Here is a 19,047-nt window from a genome sequence, read left to right as displayed (position 1 = left end):
TAAAAGCAAGTCTGTAAAACCTTGGATAAGAAGCTCTTTTAGCTCTTTTATGTTTTGATTAATAATCAATGAGGGTCTTCGTTAACATCTACTCCACAACTGTGTTTGCAGTATACTTGCAAAGTCTGTACACATCAGCATTGTTACTACTGCTTGCCACGTGCATAATTTGAAATTTGGCATGTTGGTGCAACACTCAATATCACTGGGTTAAACCTTACTCTGAACACTTCCCAGTGTCCATTGAGCATCTCTTGAAGTCTGCATTTTCATTATTTATGGCATGTAAACTCATCCAGGGATTCATTTCCTACCTCCTCCAAAGCATGAAATTAAAGCAGAAATTAAGGCTCAGCCATCTCACATCAGCATAGTAGTTTTGGTGGAGATGGTGCAGTGAGATTATTTTCTTCTATCAAATTTGTCTCATCCTATTTTTCATCTAAATGATCTATGATGTTATTTACAGTAAATTTTTGTTTATATGAAAAGCCTCTGTTGGTATCTACCACTTAAAAACGAGAGAAGTTGGGGAGGGGAGCCAAAGGGACAAAATCTTATTTTTCACTCTGACTTACACATATTTTTCTCTTTGCACCCTTGGTAAGTTAGAGAGCTCAGTCCTAATTTACTTTAGGGAAGAGTGAAACTTATCAAAGCCTTATTGTTCTAGCTTTAAATTTTATACAAATACTGCATATTACTCTGTAACATACATGTTACTATTAGAGTCTAAAAATCTTGAATCTTAAAACATTTAAGGAAATTGACCCTCCAGGTATGTTAGGCTGTTTTTTATCCTCCAACCGCAAGTGCCCCAGACCCCACTAAATCACCCAGGGAGAGATGAACATACTCCATTAAGAAGAAAGGGCAGACTAGATGATCTCTTAACTTCTTTTTCAACCAGGATGTGTCTTCCGGTTCACTTATGCATGCAGTACTTCCCACAGCATGACTGTGGGAGGATCAGTAAGTTTTGTAACTGGAAGGGATCATGAAAGCATCATGTAAACCCTTCATTTTCCAGGTGAGCCCAGACAGGTTTAATGGCCTGTGGAGGCACACAGCTGGGTTCACGGTGACTTAGCTCTATCATTGTATCCCAAGTGTTCTAATAAGTGCTTCTCACACCCGATGGTGCACACAGATCACTGGAGGTTTCTTCAGGATACAAGTTCTGATCCAGGAGGGTTGAGGCAGGCCCTGAAATTGCATTTCTAACAATGACACTGACTCTGCAGTTTGACCTACCCACTTTGGCTCACAGATGCTAGAGCATATTTCCTAAAATTAGTTTGACTTTGATGTTTTCAGTAATGGTAAGGACCCTTTGACTTGCCACCCTGTCTTGAATCAGTCAAACTTTACATTGATAACAGTGCACTATCATAGTATAAGCAAATTTGGGGAAATAAGACACCATGAGCTTTAGTATGTAGTTGTTAGTGATAGACCTGCCATATATATGACGTGCAAGTCTTTGGCTAAGAGCAAATATTCTCATTGTGCACTCGAGGGTTAAATCAGTCAACTCAAAACAAACCAAAATTGATTAGGAGGTGAAAGTAGCAGTAATTTTATATTTAGGAAGCAAAAACATAGCAATTGAAAACCATAGCCTAAGTCTGTACCTAATAAATAACCCCTAAATTGTGAGAATCTGCTCCAACTGGTGGACATTAGGATCTGAGAAAGTTCAGTGTGTTCATTAGGGTTCGCCTTTAATTTTGTAATGCAATATATTTAAACAGGAATCCAAATATTAATATTTACTAATAACTCAGTGGTCTTATAATTAAAGTAGCCCTTAGTTAAAAAGAAGTATGAAAGTCTGAAATAGCATGTTTATTGCCAAAGACCAAAAACATGCATTTTAGAAACAGTAATCATTCTACATTGTTTGAAAACCACTGTCAGAGAGTGTTTTTAAAAGAGAAGTCTGTGCTGAGCATGGATAAGCCATATTCATTCCTGTAAGATGTGCTTTCCCATGTATCTGATGCTACAGTGAGAGCTTGTTTAACGAATGTGTGATGATGGCTCTTTAGATCTTAATTCTCCTGTCAGTAGGATGCAGCATCTCATGGCTCTATTCTAATGTCTTCAAGGTTGCTCAGAAGGTGCTCAAGAACGCCAAGCAGGCATGCCAAAGACTAGGACAGTACAGAATGCCATTTGCTTGGGCAGCAAGGTAAGGGGAACACCTTTTATAACACAGATAGATGGGTAGTTAAGTTAGTAGATAGACCTATTTGTTTTGTTATCCAAGTCAAAGAGGATCTGAATGTGTAAAACTGAGAGTAGACAAGCCCCAGGTCTGAAAAATCAGAAGAAAGGTGCTGGTCAGAGAGTAGCCATCTAGCACTAGCAGGGTGGGCAGGAGGTTAGCTGAAGAGCAATTTCAGGTCCCTACTGCGTGCTTCCAGCTGGAAGTAGGTGGCAGCTGGGGAGGCCTGCAGTGGCCTCTGTCTGTGGTCTTTACTTCTTATGCATTTGAATGTGTGTTCTGTTTCCTATGCACAAGCCTGTCTGCTTGAACTGTTTTCTGTGTAAATTGAATTAGTTGTATTCATCCTCATTAATATTTTTCATATTTTTCAATAATGAGGTTTCTGTTGTCTACAGCCAATGGGATAATAATTAGGCTATGCAGAGGACCAAAGTTAAATGATGGGTTTATTTTGATGTTTTGGAGACCCAGTTTAGGAATGTCATTTTGCTATTGCAGGACGTTGTTTAAAGATGCATCTGGAAACCTTGATAAAAATGCCAGATTTTCTGCAGTCTACAGGCAAGACAGTAATAAGCTATCGAATGACGACATGCTCAAGTTACTTGCAGACTTTCGGAAGTAAGTTTCAATTCTTGCTTGTTTCCATACCTGAGAAATAGAGGTTATGTGGTGGGGAGGGAGAGGTGGGAACAGTCAGATAAATTGTTCAACTCACATCAGAGGGAACGGGGAGTGGGCACAGAACATTTTCCCAAGTCCCTGGGAAGGAAGAAAGGGTTTGGAGCCGGCAGAGTAACCTGGTTAATTTTGATTCCGCACAGGGTATTGGGGTGGTGCTGAGAGGGAGAGGTTAGGGGAAGAGTTGTGCCTAGAAGAGGAATCAGTTGAGGGAGTTCTGTGAAGAGATGGGAAAGGCACAGCAGAGCCCTCACAAGAGGAAAGAGGAAGAAGGGGAGCTAGTTCAAGTGACATCAGAAAGGCACAGTTACTGGGTCTGGCTTCCTGACTGGGTGTTAGGGTGGAAGGAGGGAGAGATGGGTAGTCATCTGAGATAATTTCTAGGTTTCTGACTTGCCAGATGAATTGACACATGGTACCCTTAAGTGATGGGGAATTGGGGGAAAGATTGCAACCAACATAGTATTTACTTTTTGCAGGAATTATTCTAAATGCTCTTCCTATATTAATGAGTGTATCAGTTTCCTAGAACTTCCATAACAAAAATACTATGAACTAGATGGCAACAGATATTAATTCATAGCACTGAGGGCTAACAGCTTGAAAGCAAGATGTTGGCAGGGCCACACTCTCAAAAGTCTTTAGGGGATGATCCTTATCTTTTCCAGCTTCTGGTGGCCTCTGGCATTCTTTGGCTCATGGCAGAATCCCTCCAGTCTCTGTTTCTGTCTTTACATGACTGTGTTCCTATCTCTGAATTTCCTTCTTAGGAGAAATACTAGCTATACTGGATCAAGCTAACCAGAGTGACCTTGTCTTAACAGATTACATCCACAAAGACTCGGTTTCCATATATGACCACATTTATTCAGGGGTTAAGACTTTACCAGATCTTTTTGGAGGACACATTTCAATCTATAACAGAAATTCTTGGAGAGATGAAGCAGTATTACAACATCACACAACTGGTAGTAGGTGAAAGTGTGTCTGAGGGCTCTCTCTTTTTTTCTCAGTACTGGGGATTGAACTGAGGGATGCTGTACCACTGAGCTACATCCCCAGGCCTTTTTACTTTTTAATTTTGAGGCAAGATCTTGCTAAGGTGTTGACATTGGCCTCAAATTTGTAATCCTCTTGCTTCAGCCTCTTGAATAGCTAGGATTACAGGTGTGCACCACTGCATCTGGCATGAGGGTCTGTACTTTTAACCACTGTGCTCTTTTTTTTTTTGTGCTCCATCTTAATGAGTTCACTTCTGAATCTATGAAACTGATTTCTTTTCTGGGGAGATTGGTTTTAGAGTTGTTCTAGCTGAGGGCTCTCAGAATACAATGAAATGAAAAGAATGGCCCAGAGTAGGTACTAACAGGAAATTAACAGCCATAGATAAATAATAGTGACTCATATTTTCATTTGCAAAATAAAATATCAAAATACCAATATTATTAGTTTGCCTGAAAATCAAGTATGGCTGTTTAGCTTTTTGTAACTTCAGTTATTACCTTCTTCTTCTCTTTCTTCAGTGGAAGACTAGAAGAGACATAGGTCTTAGAAAAGGCTTAATAAGTTCCAGACCATAGAGATGTGCTCTTAATGAGAATTTAAGCACATCCATGTCAGCAGGTGGCTTCAGCTTTCCTTGGTGTGGAATCTCTTGTTAAGTGATTTCAAAAGGTAGAAATCTTAGATGGATCCAGGTGGGTCTCTTTGAAACTGATAAAGGATTCTCAAAGTCCTTTGATTATGTGATTCTTCAATTTTTGATGGCCTTTCTGTTACCTCTATTTGGGACTTTGATGAGAAATAAAACCTCAATTTGTTATCACTAAGGTAATTCTCTCTGCTGGTACTGTAAGATTTGCCAGTTCAGCAGAGAACAGTGCACACCCATTGGGTTGTTTCTGATTGAACCTTTCCCCATACACTTAGGTCATTGAAGCAGGGCTGCATAAGGAGGCAGTTAAAGGACAAGGCCTGCTGGGTTAGCCTTCCAGGATTCCTGGGCCACATAGGGTGGCCCTCCCTGCTGTCACCATCTGACAGCAATGTGCCCTGGTAAGGACATAGGACTTGGTCAGAGAGTGCACCTGGATTCCTGTGAATCTCCTTCCATTCTTAGAAGACTAAATGAAAGAACAGCATTTTATTTTTATATTTAAAAGAGTCTCTTTCATTTATAAACATCATACATGATCATCATAGAAATTTGGGGAAATGCAAAAGAATAAGAGGAAGAGAAATGGTTTACTTCTGATTTTTGCCTTTCATGGAGGGCCATGCCGAACTTTTCAAAAAGAAATTTAGTTGTAGATGGACACAATACCTTTATTTTATATATTTAGTTATTTATATGTGGTACTGAGGAGCAAACCTAATGCCTCGCACATGCTAAGCAAGCACTCTACCACTGAGCTATAGCACCAGCCCCCATGCTGAACTTCTGGGGAGTATTTTCTTCATTCATATTTTATGTAGTTAAGGTGATGCTAGATATATATATACATATATATATATTTATATTTATGCATATATTTATTTCTCTGTAATAAGTATTTCCTGAAGGTTCATACCTTTTTATAAATATTATTTTAATGCCTATTAATGAATATTATATTAATCTATTGAGCAGGTGAACCATAGATTAGCTCTTTTTTAAAAAAATATTTTTAGTTGTAGATGGACATAATACCTTTATTTTACTCATTTATTTATAAGTGGTGCTGAGGATCTAATCCAGTGACTTACACATGTTAAGCAAGCACTGTACCACTGAGCTACAGCCCCAGCCCAGAGATTAGCTCCTTACCTCAATTTTTGACAATTAGAGTATTTCTGATTTTTTGGGTTTATAAACATGAACCACAGTTAGCATCTTTAAAAAAGGACTCTTAACGACCATGGGAAATGTATTATACTTACTTGTATTGTCATATAGTAATTATTGTCTTTTTTATTAAACCTTTTTTTCCTGGAAGTTTTTAGCCTTCCTTGTAAATAAGAAGTTAATTTTTTAAAAAGCTAGTTACTTAGAGTTAAATAGATCACAGTATCTTATGTCACAAGATTTCATGCAACTTTTTTTTCTTTTTTAAAAAATATTTTGAGTTATAGATGAACACAAAGCCTTTATTTTATTCATTTATTTTTATGTGGTGCTGAGGATTGAACGCTGTGCCTCACATGCGCTAAGCAAGCGCTCTACCGCTGAGCTACAACCCCAGCAACTCTTAATAATCATGATATAGGTCTACATAAATTCACTCAGGAAGGTGAATACACTTTGTTAAGGAGGGTAAATTGTATCTATATGACTTTATTTTTGAGAAGAAAATATATATTTTCATATACAAGTAGAGAAATGGATAGGCAAATAGCTACTAGATGGAAAGATGAACCAGCATACAAATAATCATATAGGGTATATACCAAAATATTAATCATGCCTATCTCTGAGGGATGAATTTAATGGATGATTTTTTTTCACTTTCTACTTAATAGTGTTCACTCAATTTTTAAAAACGAGCATTTACTTTTGTATTCAGGAAAAATAATGAAGTTTTTCATAAGTGGCAGAGGATCCCTGTCTCGGAAATTACTTCCTGGGCTTGAATAGTTGAGACTTCCCCTCTGTAGCCTCACTCATGAGACTGTCTTCAGTGGAGGCTAGACTTCACAGGATCACCAACCAAAAAGGGACCAGAATGGGAAGCCCACTGCCAGGCAGCAAGCAGCACAACCTTCACTGGTTCAGAACACAGGAAGAAACTGCCTGTAGATTCTCCTGTACACCACACTTCATGTCTGTACCCAGTAGAAAGAATTTATTACCAAGATTGTGCTTCAGTTGGCTAGTTAGAGACTCCCTAACCCCAAAATTGGGATCGGATACAGCAGCATCAGAAGATGTAAGGACACTGGAGGGGATAATGCCCTAGTAAGAATCTAAGAACACATCAGTGTCTGCTCTGTGTTCTTCGCAAAAGAGTTAGGGGATTTGTCATTTTTAAAAAATCTCAGCATTGTTCTTTCTTTCCTCTTTATTTTTTTTTTTAATAGGAAATAATCTCATGTCAGTAGCCTGAGTAACAGCTTAGATCCAAAGCTATTGCTTCTGCTCCTATGATTTAATAGTATATGAGCAAAAATTCTTAAACTGCCCCAGGTCTTACAAAATTGCTACCAAGGTTCATAAGCCTTTCTCCCCTTTTGCTTGCACTTGTTACCCTGGATATGTTCCAAGTTAGTAACAAAACAGTTTTACCAGATGGATAGTAAATGCTGACATATGTGCCCTGAGAATGTATATATAAGAAGAAAGACTTGGGGTTTTACATTTTACATTTTATTTGCTCCTGGTTTCTTTAACTTCTCCTGGAAATCCAAAGGCATAAAGGCAAAGTATTAAAGTGGAGTATTTTCTTTAAAATGTAAACCTTTTAAAATGCCACTAAATCAGGTAATTTGGGTAAACGTGACTAGGGTTTTTAGATGTCTGTTTATTTGCACGTTTATTTTCTTTGCATCCCCATTTTACATTCTCACCCCCACTTCATTCTTTTTATACTACACTCAAGCTAGATGGGGCTACTTGATTTCCTCAAGCCTACTGTGGACTTAGACTTTACCATGCTCTTTCCTCTGTTCATATTGTATCCCCATCCTGTCCATCAGTAGCACACAAATTACATATACAGCATACTTGTCCTCCCTTGTTCTGTGTTTCCTTGAGAGAACTCTTCTCATCTTTCAATACTCAGTCCGTAGCTCACATCCTTGCGGGAGGCTTGGGGCAGGTTTCTTGACTTCTCTGCCTAAGTCTCATCTTCTTTTTAAGTGTGGTTAATAATAACTCTGCCACCTAGAAGAGCGGCAAAGAATAAATACAAGGCCATGTTAGCGTGACCTTTCTCTGCTAGTCTCATCCCCTTGTTGCTTCTCAGTGGATCTAGAGACTCTGCCTGGTAGAGATTTGATATGCTGCATGAAGTAATTATCTTCCTTTGTCATAAGTAGTTGACAATGTCTCCTGGGTTTTGGCTTCTTGAAGACTGGAATCATATCTCACTTGTACTGTACCCATGGTACTGGGTAAAGTGTGCATTGTAATACATCTTGAGCTCTTGATAAATGCTTATTGGATTTTCTCATAGACATAACTTCATAAATGATTTTGTTTAAACAAAAACATGTCATTTCTTTCAATTATGTTTCTTTTCGTTTTTTGTTTTTCTTACTTTATTAAACGTTACTAGTAGATGTATAAAAAAACAGACATCTAAAAACCCTAGTTGCTTTGCTACGTAGAACAACTGCACACAAGTAGACTACAGTGAAAAAAATCATATTTTTATAAGAGAGTTAAGAAATTACTAAGATGTTTCCAGAGACTATCTTCCATGATGGCTTCGTATCCTTTGTTCTGTGACTCCAGGTATTTGGCCCCTACAGCTACCACAGAAGCAGCAAATCCCCATTTAAACCTTTTTAAAAATGCACCAACGAAGGATACATTGTGAGAAGCCACCCATCTGTCTCCTAGCTTCATTGCAGTCCCAGGGATCCCTGAGCCCTTTTGCTTCTCCTAGAGAGCTTCAAATGCTTTTCTTTCTATCCCCCATTGTCTATCATCTGGAAGTTCTAGATCTCCATGATCATATTCAGGCCCAAGTCCATGTGCAGGAGCCATGTCTGCTTTCTTTAGATGATTCTTTTAAAATGAAGTATTAATGCTTTTGAATACAAATGGTCACATGAACTTTTTCTGTGTTTGGAGTGAACCTTGAGTCTGGTGGAGATCCGCCTCCACTGAAGGGGCGGCTCCCGCACAGGAGAAGTGCTGGCATACTTTCCCCGACAGCAGTCTGACCCCTCAGTGCGCTCAGCATTCAGCCTTCCAGCCAGAGCCAGCCAGAAACGGAAGGTTTTGTTGTTGTTGTTTGTTATTTTTGACCCCCATGACTTTTAGGGATTGTTTCCTTTTACAAAATGCTATTAGATTAAATTCACCACCAACAAGCGTGCCTGTATTGCCAATTAATAATTTTAATGGAACAATTCAGAAAGTAGGGAAGGGAGGTCCAAGCAGCAGAAATACTTAGGGAAGGACCCAAGTCCAGGGACACAGGATAACTGCGAGTTTGTGATCCCATTCCCCTTCCCTCTTTGAAAATTGTCGAGTTAGCAGGAATCTCCTTGCTGTTGGAAGAATTTTTCCTAAGAGAAAAGTTGAGCCTCACACCTAAGTCTACACACAGAATTTTCAGATGCCAGACATCTTATGTGCATATATATTGCACACTTACTTGATGCAGTTTTAAAATGGATATTAATATTCAAGTATTATTTTGTAAATTTTTGCATAAAATATGTACTTTTTTAGCACTGAGAACAAAAAAAGTCTGATCCCAGTAATGAGAGAATGTGGTACACATACATTCACACAACCACTTTGGAAATGCATATAAAAATGGCAGCAGAATTTTGTTACACATGAGATTGTGAATTTTAGTAAGCCAGATTCAACAAAACCCATGCACTTTTGAAATTGGTTTAAGATGTTTTTAATATTAGCATGATATTAGCCTCATAGACAAGTTTGGAAGGATTGCCTCCTTTTCTATTTCATGGAATAATATTTGAGAAGTATTGGTATTAATTCCTCTTTGAAGGTCTTGTAGAACTCCAAAACCAGAAAAAGACACATCAAGAAAAGAAAACTTCAGACCAATATCCCTGATGAACATAGATGCAAAAATTCTCAATAAAATTCTGACATATTGCATACAAAAGCATATTAAAAAGGTAGTGTACCACGATCAAGCAGGGTTCATCCCAGGCCAGGGTTGGTTCAACATACAGAAATCAATAAACATAATTCATCATATCAATAAGGCTTAAAAACAAGAATCATATGATTATCTCAATAGATGCAGAAAAAGCATTTGACAAAATACAGCACCCCTTCATGTTCAAAACACTAAAAAAACTAGGGATAGTAGGAACATACTTCAACATTGTAAAAGCCTTATATGCTAAACCCAAGGCCAGCATAATTCTAAACGGAGAAAAATTGAAAGCAGTCCCTCTAAAAACTGGAATGACAAGGATGCCCTCTTTCACCACTTTTATTCTTCATTGTCCTTGAAACACTAGCAAGAGCAATTGGACAGAAGAAAGAAATGAAAGGTATACAAACAGGTAAAGAAGAACTCAAACTATCATTATTTGCTGATGACATGATTCTATATTTAGAAGATCAAAAAAATTTCACCAGAAAACTTCTAGAACTAATAAATGAATTCAAGAAAGTAGCAGGATATAAAATCAATATCCATAAATCAAATGCATTCCTTTACATCAGTAAAGAATCCGCAGAAAGAGAAATAAAGAAAACTACCCCACTCAAAGTAACCTCAAAAAAAAAAAAAAAAAACTTGGGAATCAATCTAACAAAGAGGCCAAAGATCTCTACAATGAAAACTACAGAACACTAAAGAAAGAAATTGAAGAAGACCTTAGAAGATGGAAAGACCTATCCATTCTCCTGGATAGGCAGATTTAATACCGCCAAAATGGCCATACTACCAAAAGTGTTATAGAGATTTCATGAAATTCTTTGGAAAAATAAGAGACCCAGAATAGCCAAAGCAATCCTTAGCAAGATAAGTGAAGCAGGAGGCATCATAATACCAGACCTCAAACTATACTACAGAGCTAGAGTAATAAAAACAGCATGGTACTGGTACCAGACACATAGACCAATGGTACAGAACAGAAGACAAAGAGACAAACCCACATAAATACAGGTATTTCATACTAGACAAAGGTGCCAAAAACATTCACTGGAGAAAAGATAGCCTATTCAACAACTGTTGTTAGGAAAAATGGAAAGCCACATGTAACAAAATGAAATTAAACCTTTATCTCTCACCCTGCACAAAAATCAACTCAAAAATTTCAGATTTTTAAGGAAGTCCTAATTCTGATAAACAAGAGTCCAGGATGTACTGAGAACTTCCATGTGTGACTGCTTAATAGACAGCAGTAATGTCAGAGGATTCAGTGGGAACTTTTAAAGAATGGAATCAGAACCAAATGCTGAGTCTCTTGGCCACTGAGCTCTGATGTTCTTTGGCAACACTACCAAAGAAATGTTAAACAGGTGGCTTATGAAGAGCCATGTGGTGGCATTCTGTCTTCTAGGAATAGGTCGTTTCATGTTGAACTAGTTATCCTAACCACATTTCTTCCCTATTTTAACTTGGGTTTCTAAGCTGGTGAAGTAGAGAAAAGCAAGGCCCTGGCAGAATGAGTGTATCAGGTTTATATCCTTTGAACAAATCAGAGGAGTGTTGCACTTGTGAGTGGGTGTCACTCAGTTGCTGGAGTAATCAGACACCGGGAAGGGTGTTTACTGGGCTAGTGTTCGTCTGGAAAGGGCCTCTGGAGATTTGAGAAGGAGCCCATTCTTGGCAATATTCTGTGTAATATCTTTATCAATAATGTTTATGAGGATACAATATACTGATTAAATGTCTTCATGACATAAAGCTCTTAGGAATGTCTAATAGATCTTAAAACCTGGATTTAGATCAACTAGAAATGGCTCAAATGTACAAAGATGAAATTTCATTAGGGCAAAATAAAATCCTGTTCTGAAGTCCAAAATCATAGATGTATAAATATAGCCAGAGAGATGTAGCATGATAATAATACATGTGAAAAAACAGATATCGGAATTTTAGGTGATTTATAATTTAATGTGGGTCACTAGGGTGGCGTGGCTACCAAAAGTAATGGCATGGGGACTGCATTAGTAGGTATATTGTTGCTCAAACCAGCTGGTCAGACCACACAGCTCCTGATCTGTGAAGTTCTGCGCTTTGATTTAATAGCATGTTCTTCTGGGAGAGAAGGGGCAGTGGAAGAAGTCACAAAAGTGCTGAGACTGGAGGACTTCAGACTGTGTGGTAGCTCTGGGTGGTTGACAGATGGAGGGACATAACCGGGCCCCTTGATGAGCGGATGCTTCAGAGCAGATTTCACCGTGCCAAGAAGAGCAGCCTGCTGTGGAAATGGCTGTGTGGAAAGTTTCCTTGCCGCCAGCAAGGGTTGAGACAGCAGCAGTGGTTGTCAGCAACATCAGAGGAAATGCCTGTATTGGACTGAGTCAGACCAAAGGCAGACATCTCTTTCCTTGAGTAGCATCTGCTTTGTACCCAGCATTTTGTTAGCCATAAGTGTTCTAAAGAATACTTTGTAACTGTTTTGTTGGCATTCTTTATCTAGACCCATGCTGTGCAACACCCTCACTTATGCCACATTTGGTTGTTAAGCACTTGAAATATAGATAGTCCGAACTGAGAAGCATTCTAAGAATAAAGCACACACCTGGTTTGAAGACTTTGCACGTTATTATACTGATTATATACCAAAATGATGATATTTTGGATCTGTCAGGTTAAATAAAATGTAGTATTAAAATTAATTTTACTGAGGGTTGAGGATGTGGCTCAGCGGTAGAACACTTGCTCAGCACACCTGAGGCCCTGGATCCAACTCCACCCAGCACTGCAAAAAAATCAATAAAATTAAAATAATTTTGCTCCTTTCTTTTTATATTTTTTTCAACTGGCTACTAGAAAATATAACCACCTTTGTGACTTGCTTTGTAAATGCACTTCTCTTGGAAGTGCTGTTCTGGAATTTAGGTTTCACAGTCAATAAGTCATAAATGTTTGATTTTCTCTTCTTTTGTTTGTAGACCTGAGAAGATGGCCAAACTCCCAGTGATTTTAGGCAATCTAGACATTACAATTGATAATGTTTCCTCGGACTTCCCTAGTAAGTATAAGTTCTATACAGTAAAGAAATTTTTTGTGTGGTTAGTTTTTATTTTAGTTGGATTGTTCTGAATATCTTTTCAGATTATGTTAATTCATCATACATCCCCATGAAGCAATTTGAAGCCTGTACTAAAACTCCAATCACATTTGAAGTAGAGGAATTTGTGCCCTGCATACCAAAACACACTCAGCCTTACACTGTCTACAACAATCATCTTTATGTTTATCCTAAATACTTGAAATATGATAGTCAAAAGTCTTTTGCCAAGGTGAGTGTGAAGATTGAAGTTTCATTCTTGATATCAAATTCTCCTTTAGGATTTGGCTTCCCATGAACTTTTATATTTACATATTCTGACTTTTTTGTTGTTTTTTGTTCTTTTCTTTAAATATTGCCACAGGCCAGAAATATTGCTATTTGCATTGAATTCAAAGATTCAGATGAGGAAGACTCTCAGCCCCTAAAGGTTTGTTTTTTATGTATATTTACCTGCATATTCTGATTTTTCCATTCTAAAAGTGCATTTGCATGCTATTGTATAACTAAACAAATTTAGCACATCTTAATTGACACAAACCAAAAATATATAGTGTTACCTCATATAACAACATATGGTAAACCTTGTAGAATACAGAATACTCACATGCTTGCTCCTAATTGAGTATTTTGCTATTCTCTTTAGGGCTGAAATTTCCTATACATATTCAATTCAGTAAATCCTTATTATATACGTGTTATGAAGCAGGCATTATATTGGTACTGAGAATATTGATATGAGTAATATTGATCATGGAAATAATAGGTCAACAACAAATGGTCTTTATTAAATGCATATCATGGTGCAGCAGTATAACAGCAGTGGTTTGTAGATAACACTTATTGAATACCACTTGTACTCCGGGCACTGTTCTCATGTGTCCCTTAACTCTTTTGATTCTCATAACAGTCTTTTGAGTTAGGTACTATTCAGATTCATATTTTTAGATGAGTAATGTGCAGAATGTGAATAAATTGCTCAAGGGTCATACATTAGTAGAACTGAGATTTAGATCCTGGCAGCCTACCTCCAGAGCTCAAATTCTAAACTGTGCAAAACAACTTTCCAAAAAGGGGAGGAGACAAAAAAGGAATATAAATCCACCCTCAAGAAATTTATAGCTTAGTAAGAAACACAAACATGGAGAAAAAGCTCCTTGCACACAGAAGGTACAGAAATAGATTTTTGTACAGAACTGAATAATTAGTGTGGAAAAGTGCTGAGAGGACACACAGGAAGGAGTTACCAGATTCTCGAAGGATTCAAGAGCAAACTCTTGCTTGGTGCACACAAAGGCAAAGGTCTTTTGGGCAGAGAAACCAAGGATTGTTTAAGGAGGTATGCAGGTGTGAAAAGGAACTGTGAACAAGTCCTTAGCCTGTGGGGCACAATGGGAAGGGGAGCGGGCCAACGGGCCTGGAGATGCCATGGTGGGTGATCTGGCAGGGCTCTGCAAGCCAGGCATCTCATTGGCAGAAGAAATCTATTTGAGGAGGTTATGTTGTTTATGCCATAGGACACCACTTTCTTATCACTGCATCCGAGTTTCATTTTTTACTCCACTAATTGAACTCTGGTGTTTGCCCTCGCTAACTCTTATTTCAGTGCATTTATGGCAGACCTGGTGGCCCAGTGTTCACAAGAAGCGCCTTTGCTGCAGTTTTACACCATCACCAAAACCCAGAATTTTATGATGAGGTAAGTGATGTTTTCAAGGGAAAACCCAGTTTGACAGTTTTAAAGGAAATTTCAAGTTACTTGCTTGCTCTAGCAAAAACCAAGGGAAGCTGCATGCCATAATGAAATTATAGCGATAGAACTGATTATTGAAATATTAGTTTTAAATATTTTTCCTAATTATTAAAGTAATGTCTTCACTGTTAAAAAAAAAAAAAAAAAATAGAGCTGGGAATGTAGCTCAGTGGAACAGCACCTACCTAGCATGCCCAGGGCCCTGGGTTTGATCCTTGGCACCACATAAATAAGTAAATACATAAGGGCATACATATATACTTAGAAAAGGCAAGTAACAGAAAAGAAAAAAATCATAATCCTACCATTACTACCACAATTAATATCCTGGCTTCTTTACTTTCAAATTCATATTTGAGTATAGTTGCATTGTTGGACCTGAGAATCTTCCTTTTTTATCATTGGGAAAATGCATGAGAGCCATGAGAGGTCACTTTTTACCACCATACAGAATTTACTGGAGAGACAAACCTCTGACAGAGATGAGCATAGCATAGTGTTTTAATCAGGTACATAGGACACTTGAGCTCACTGAAATAGCAATAGGAAGTGGCTATGAAATTACCTACCTATGTACCACAGTTGATTTTATGCAGTTATGATTTACTGCATCTTTATGTTTGTTTACATTTCTCTTGGTACCATATATGTATGGTACCATATATGGTCTGTAAATGTGCATGTAAATTGATAACTTTTAGCTTTTTATAAGAAATTTATGTATAGTTTATGGTAGTAAAGGATAAGATAATCTATTTCTTATATATATTTTATGCATTCATGATATACCTAGCTTTTTCTTAATTTAAAAAATATTTCTAGGCTATATGGTTTACCTGCAAGTTTTTTCAAATTGTTGGGAATCGCCAAAAAAACTTCCACATAGGGCTTGGGAGTAGCTCACTAGTGGAGCATGTGGTTGGCCTTGGTTTTAATGTCTAGCACCAGAAAATGAAAACAAAATTATGTATGTAATTGGCCCCACACAGTTCAAAGGATCAACTGTAGTTCATTAAAGCTGCTGTCTGAATCTACTTTGAAATGTTCTCGCCTGGTTTTTCATATACCTTGGCTGTGTCAAGCTAGTGGGTTAGTCATGTGCTTTCCAAGTCCTGTAGATCTGAAATGCCTCTCACCTCTTCTGTTTCTGGTCAGTGGATCAGGATCCCTTTCTTCCTTGGCACTGTTTACAGCTCAGTTGTCTTTGAAGACAAATGCTAACAGTTTGGAGAACATTGTGCACATATCTTCACTTTCTCCGAGAATTTTTTCATGTTGGAAAGATTGTTATTTTGTCTTCCTTGCAGATTAAAATAGAATTGCCCACCCAGCTACACGAAAAGCACCACTTGTTATTCACATTCTTCCATGTCAGCTGTGACAACTCAAGTAAAGGAAGCACGAAGAAGAAGGATGTTGTTGAAACACAAGGTTGATTTTTTAATAATTTCCCCATTACATTCTTAAATTGAGTTTGATTCTGAATTTGCATTGTTCTGTATGAAATTTGTAGATAACACAAAAATAGCATTTCTGGGTTGCACATAGAAATTTATGCAACTAAACATAGCTGCATCCAAACATTAAAGATGACTTAGAAAACCTAGTAAATAAAGTTTTGTACTTAGAAAAGGGCAGCAGGCATAATTAGTATTGGCTACATTCTTGCTGTGGCCAGAATAAAAGGAATTTTACAATTCTGAGGCCAAAGTACATTGTAGAAAATATCCTGCAGAGATCATAAATAAATTTCTTGTTCCGATTGATATTAACAGTTCTGAAAAAACACGATTACTTTAAGCTTTCTTAAACTTAAGAAACTTAAGGCTTCATATACTCAGAGTGGGTTTTTGTTCTTTGTTTTCAACAGTGGGCTATTCCTGGCTACCTCTCCTGAAGGATGGAAGGGTGGTGACCAACGAGCAGCACATCCCTGTTTCAGCTAACCTTCCGTCAGGCTACCTTGGCTACCAGGAGCTTGGGATGGGCAGGGTACGGGATTTGAAGATTGGTGTATCCCAATCCCTTCAAAAGACTTTAAAGAACAACTAAAACAACACAAAGTAGCACACAAAATTTTTACCATTTCCAGCATTTTGGTTTTTGTTATTCATTACATGTAAATGTAGGCAGTTAGAAGCCACTGCTGTTTATACCACAATGTCAGAATTATAGTGTGGGCATCTTATAAGCCTTAAACTGGCAGTGCCTCAGCAGGGAAATAGAAACTTGAAGATACTGTTAAAACAGAAGTCTGACTCTGAAAAGTAGTCATACTAATATGAAGGTGAGTTTTTAGGGTCATGAAAATTATTAGGAATTTTCTTCCAGTTTACTATGAGTCCAGAAAGCAAATCTCTATCCGCAAAGTAACTCGTTCTGAAATTTTTCTGATTCATAAAAGCCGAATTTCTTAGCACTGAACACCAAATTTGGGTACATGTTATGGACAAATAATTAAAGTAAGCCAAAAGAAAGGTAAATCATATAACTTTCAGTTTTAATTCCTAACCTGAACGTGATCAAAAAAGGAGGTTTCAGAAGTTAAAATAAGCACAGATAATTGACTCTTGGCCTGTGCCAGGAGTACCTAAGCCTATCTCGTACCTTCTACTGTTTCTTTCAGAATCCTAAACTCAAAATTGGTTAAGATATTGGTGAAAAAGGATTCTTGCCTTATCAAATGGATAGGAACGTACCTAGCTGCAACTAAATAATAAAAATAACTTAGAAAACCCAGTAAGAAAGGTATTGTTCTTAGGAAAAGACAGTGGGCAGAAATCAGTGTCGGCTACATTCTTCCTTCAGCTAGGCATAGCTATCAAGTCACCGAAGCTCTTTGAGGCCTCAGTTCCTCATCAGTATCTTCACTGATGATCATTTTGGAAGCTGAGATAGCTAATCTGTTGGAATTTTTTCCTCTGCATATTTTTTTTCAGCATTATGGTCCAGAAATTAAATGGGTAGATGGAGGAAAGCCACTGCTGAAAGTTTCAACTCATTTGGTTTCTACAGTGTATACTCAGGTATGTGCTAGTCCATTAAAATTAGCAGTGACTGCTCTGTGGTTCAGTTTGCACTTCTTTTTTGTAAAACAGAATACTAGTATGTCATACAGATATATTTTAATTCTACAGGTCTTTGTTTAAAGAAAGTATATAGAAGGTATTCATGTACTGATAAAAATAACTTGTACAAATAATATTGTCAATGATTTTTCTCATGCTGGAGGATCTTTTTGTTGTCATTTTTATGTGATCAGTTTCAAAGTCTTAAAAACCATGCATGCTTGCTACAAGAAGCAAATATTCCTATTTCTATGGTATATATACTAATAGACTTTCTTTTTCTTTTCCCCCTATCCCAGGATCAGCATTTGCATAATTTTTTCCAGTACTGTCAAAAAACTGAATCTGGAGCCCAAGCCTTAGGGAATGAACTTGTAAAATACCTTAAGGTATCAAATGGTTTTCTGAGTAGCCCCTTTTTAATAAGTCTAAAGTAGATTGGGATTTCTTTTTGGTGGTGAATGTTGTCCTTGTCCTTATGCATCTGTAAGGATGCTCTTCCTGGATGCTATCACCTCAGTGGTCTCCATGTAGTTTTCAATAGTAGTGAGAAGTGGACTTAGAAGTAGACTTGCTTTTGTTCCAGTCCCATGTATTCTTTTCTCAAAACTGGACCTTGAAAACATTGTTTCGCATGCATGCAAAACCACTCACTTCACACAGGTCTCTGTGAGTGCTCACTGGATACTGAGCATACTGATAGGCATAGAAGAAGTGGTCCTTGTCTTAGTCCATACTGTGCTGCTATAGCAGAATACCTGATACTGGGTAATTTATAAAGAACCAATTTATTTCCCATAGTAGTGGAGACTGGAAATTCCAAGGCCAAGGTACCAACATCTGAGGCCTTCTTGCTATGCCGTCTTGTAGCAAAAGCAAAAGTGGGCAGAAGAGAAGGGAGAGAGAATACAAAGCTCATTCCTTTATAAGGAACTCAGTCCCACCATAATGAATCCACTCCATCAATAACATTAATTCATTCATAAAGGCTGAACTTTTGTGCCCTGATCACCTCTTATTAGACCCCACCTCCCAAAACTGTTGCATTGGTGATGAAGTTTCCAATGCATGCTTTTCTGGGGATGCTCAAACCCAGCAGTCCTGACCTTTAAGCGATTTTTGCCCCATTGCAGGAAGTAATGCAAACTTAGTGACTATATGCTAGGAAGATAAATCAAAGAAGTAGCAATTCTAGCTGGTCCCTCTTTGCATGGGATTTAGGGAGGTTTCTAGTGTTGCTGAGTAGCAAGAGCACGAGGCAACTTTAATCCAGAACGTGACTGTGGCAGAGCAGTTTGATAAGGGAGAGTAGCTTAAAAAGCATGCTAGACAGGGGACAAAATAAGAAATGTGAGTAATGGGATAGAGATTTGTTTGGTTTAAGCCAGGGGGGGATATATAAATATGTATCACTGAAGTTTTTATATGTG

General features: G+C 37.8%; 1 protein-coding gene across 15 annotated transcripts in view; it reads left to right on the top strand.

Annotated features, from left to right (window-relative positions):
- The window catches only part of DOCK9 (dedicator of cytokinesis 9), a 276,566-nt gene that overhangs the window by 164,409 nt on the left and 93,110 nt on the right, over nucleotides 1–19,047 (top strand). For all 15 annotated transcript variants that reach the window (XM_079136871.1, XM_079136879.1, XM_079136881.1 and 12 more), the window contains exons 14-23: nucleotides 2,112–2,194; nucleotides 2,732–2,854; nucleotides 12,678–12,757; nucleotides 12,841–13,028; nucleotides 13,161–13,226; nucleotides 14,403–14,495; nucleotides 15,857–15,980; nucleotides 16,420–16,541; nucleotides 17,489–17,575; nucleotides 17,917–18,006. In XM_079136871.1, coding sequence (XP_078992997.1) covers nucleotides 2,112–2,194; nucleotides 2,732–2,854; nucleotides 12,678–12,757; nucleotides 12,841–13,028; nucleotides 13,161–13,226; nucleotides 14,403–14,495; nucleotides 15,857–15,980; nucleotides 16,420–16,541; nucleotides 17,489–17,575; nucleotides 17,917–18,006 — 1,056 coding nt within the window. The remainder of the gene's footprint in view (nucleotides 1–2,111; nucleotides 2,195–2,731; nucleotides 2,855–12,677; nucleotides 12,758–12,840; nucleotides 13,029–13,160; nucleotides 13,227–14,402; nucleotides 14,496–15,856; nucleotides 15,981–16,419; nucleotides 16,542–17,488; nucleotides 17,576–17,916; nucleotides 18,007–19,047) is intronic.

This window comes from Sciurus vulgaris (assembly GCF_902686455.1).
Source record: "Sciurus vulgaris genome assembly, chromosome: 4".
Lineage (NCBI taxonomy): Eukaryota > Metazoa > Chordata > Mammalia > Rodentia > Sciuridae > Sciurus > Sciurus vulgaris.
This window is presented reverse-complemented; position numbering and strand designations above follow the sequence as displayed.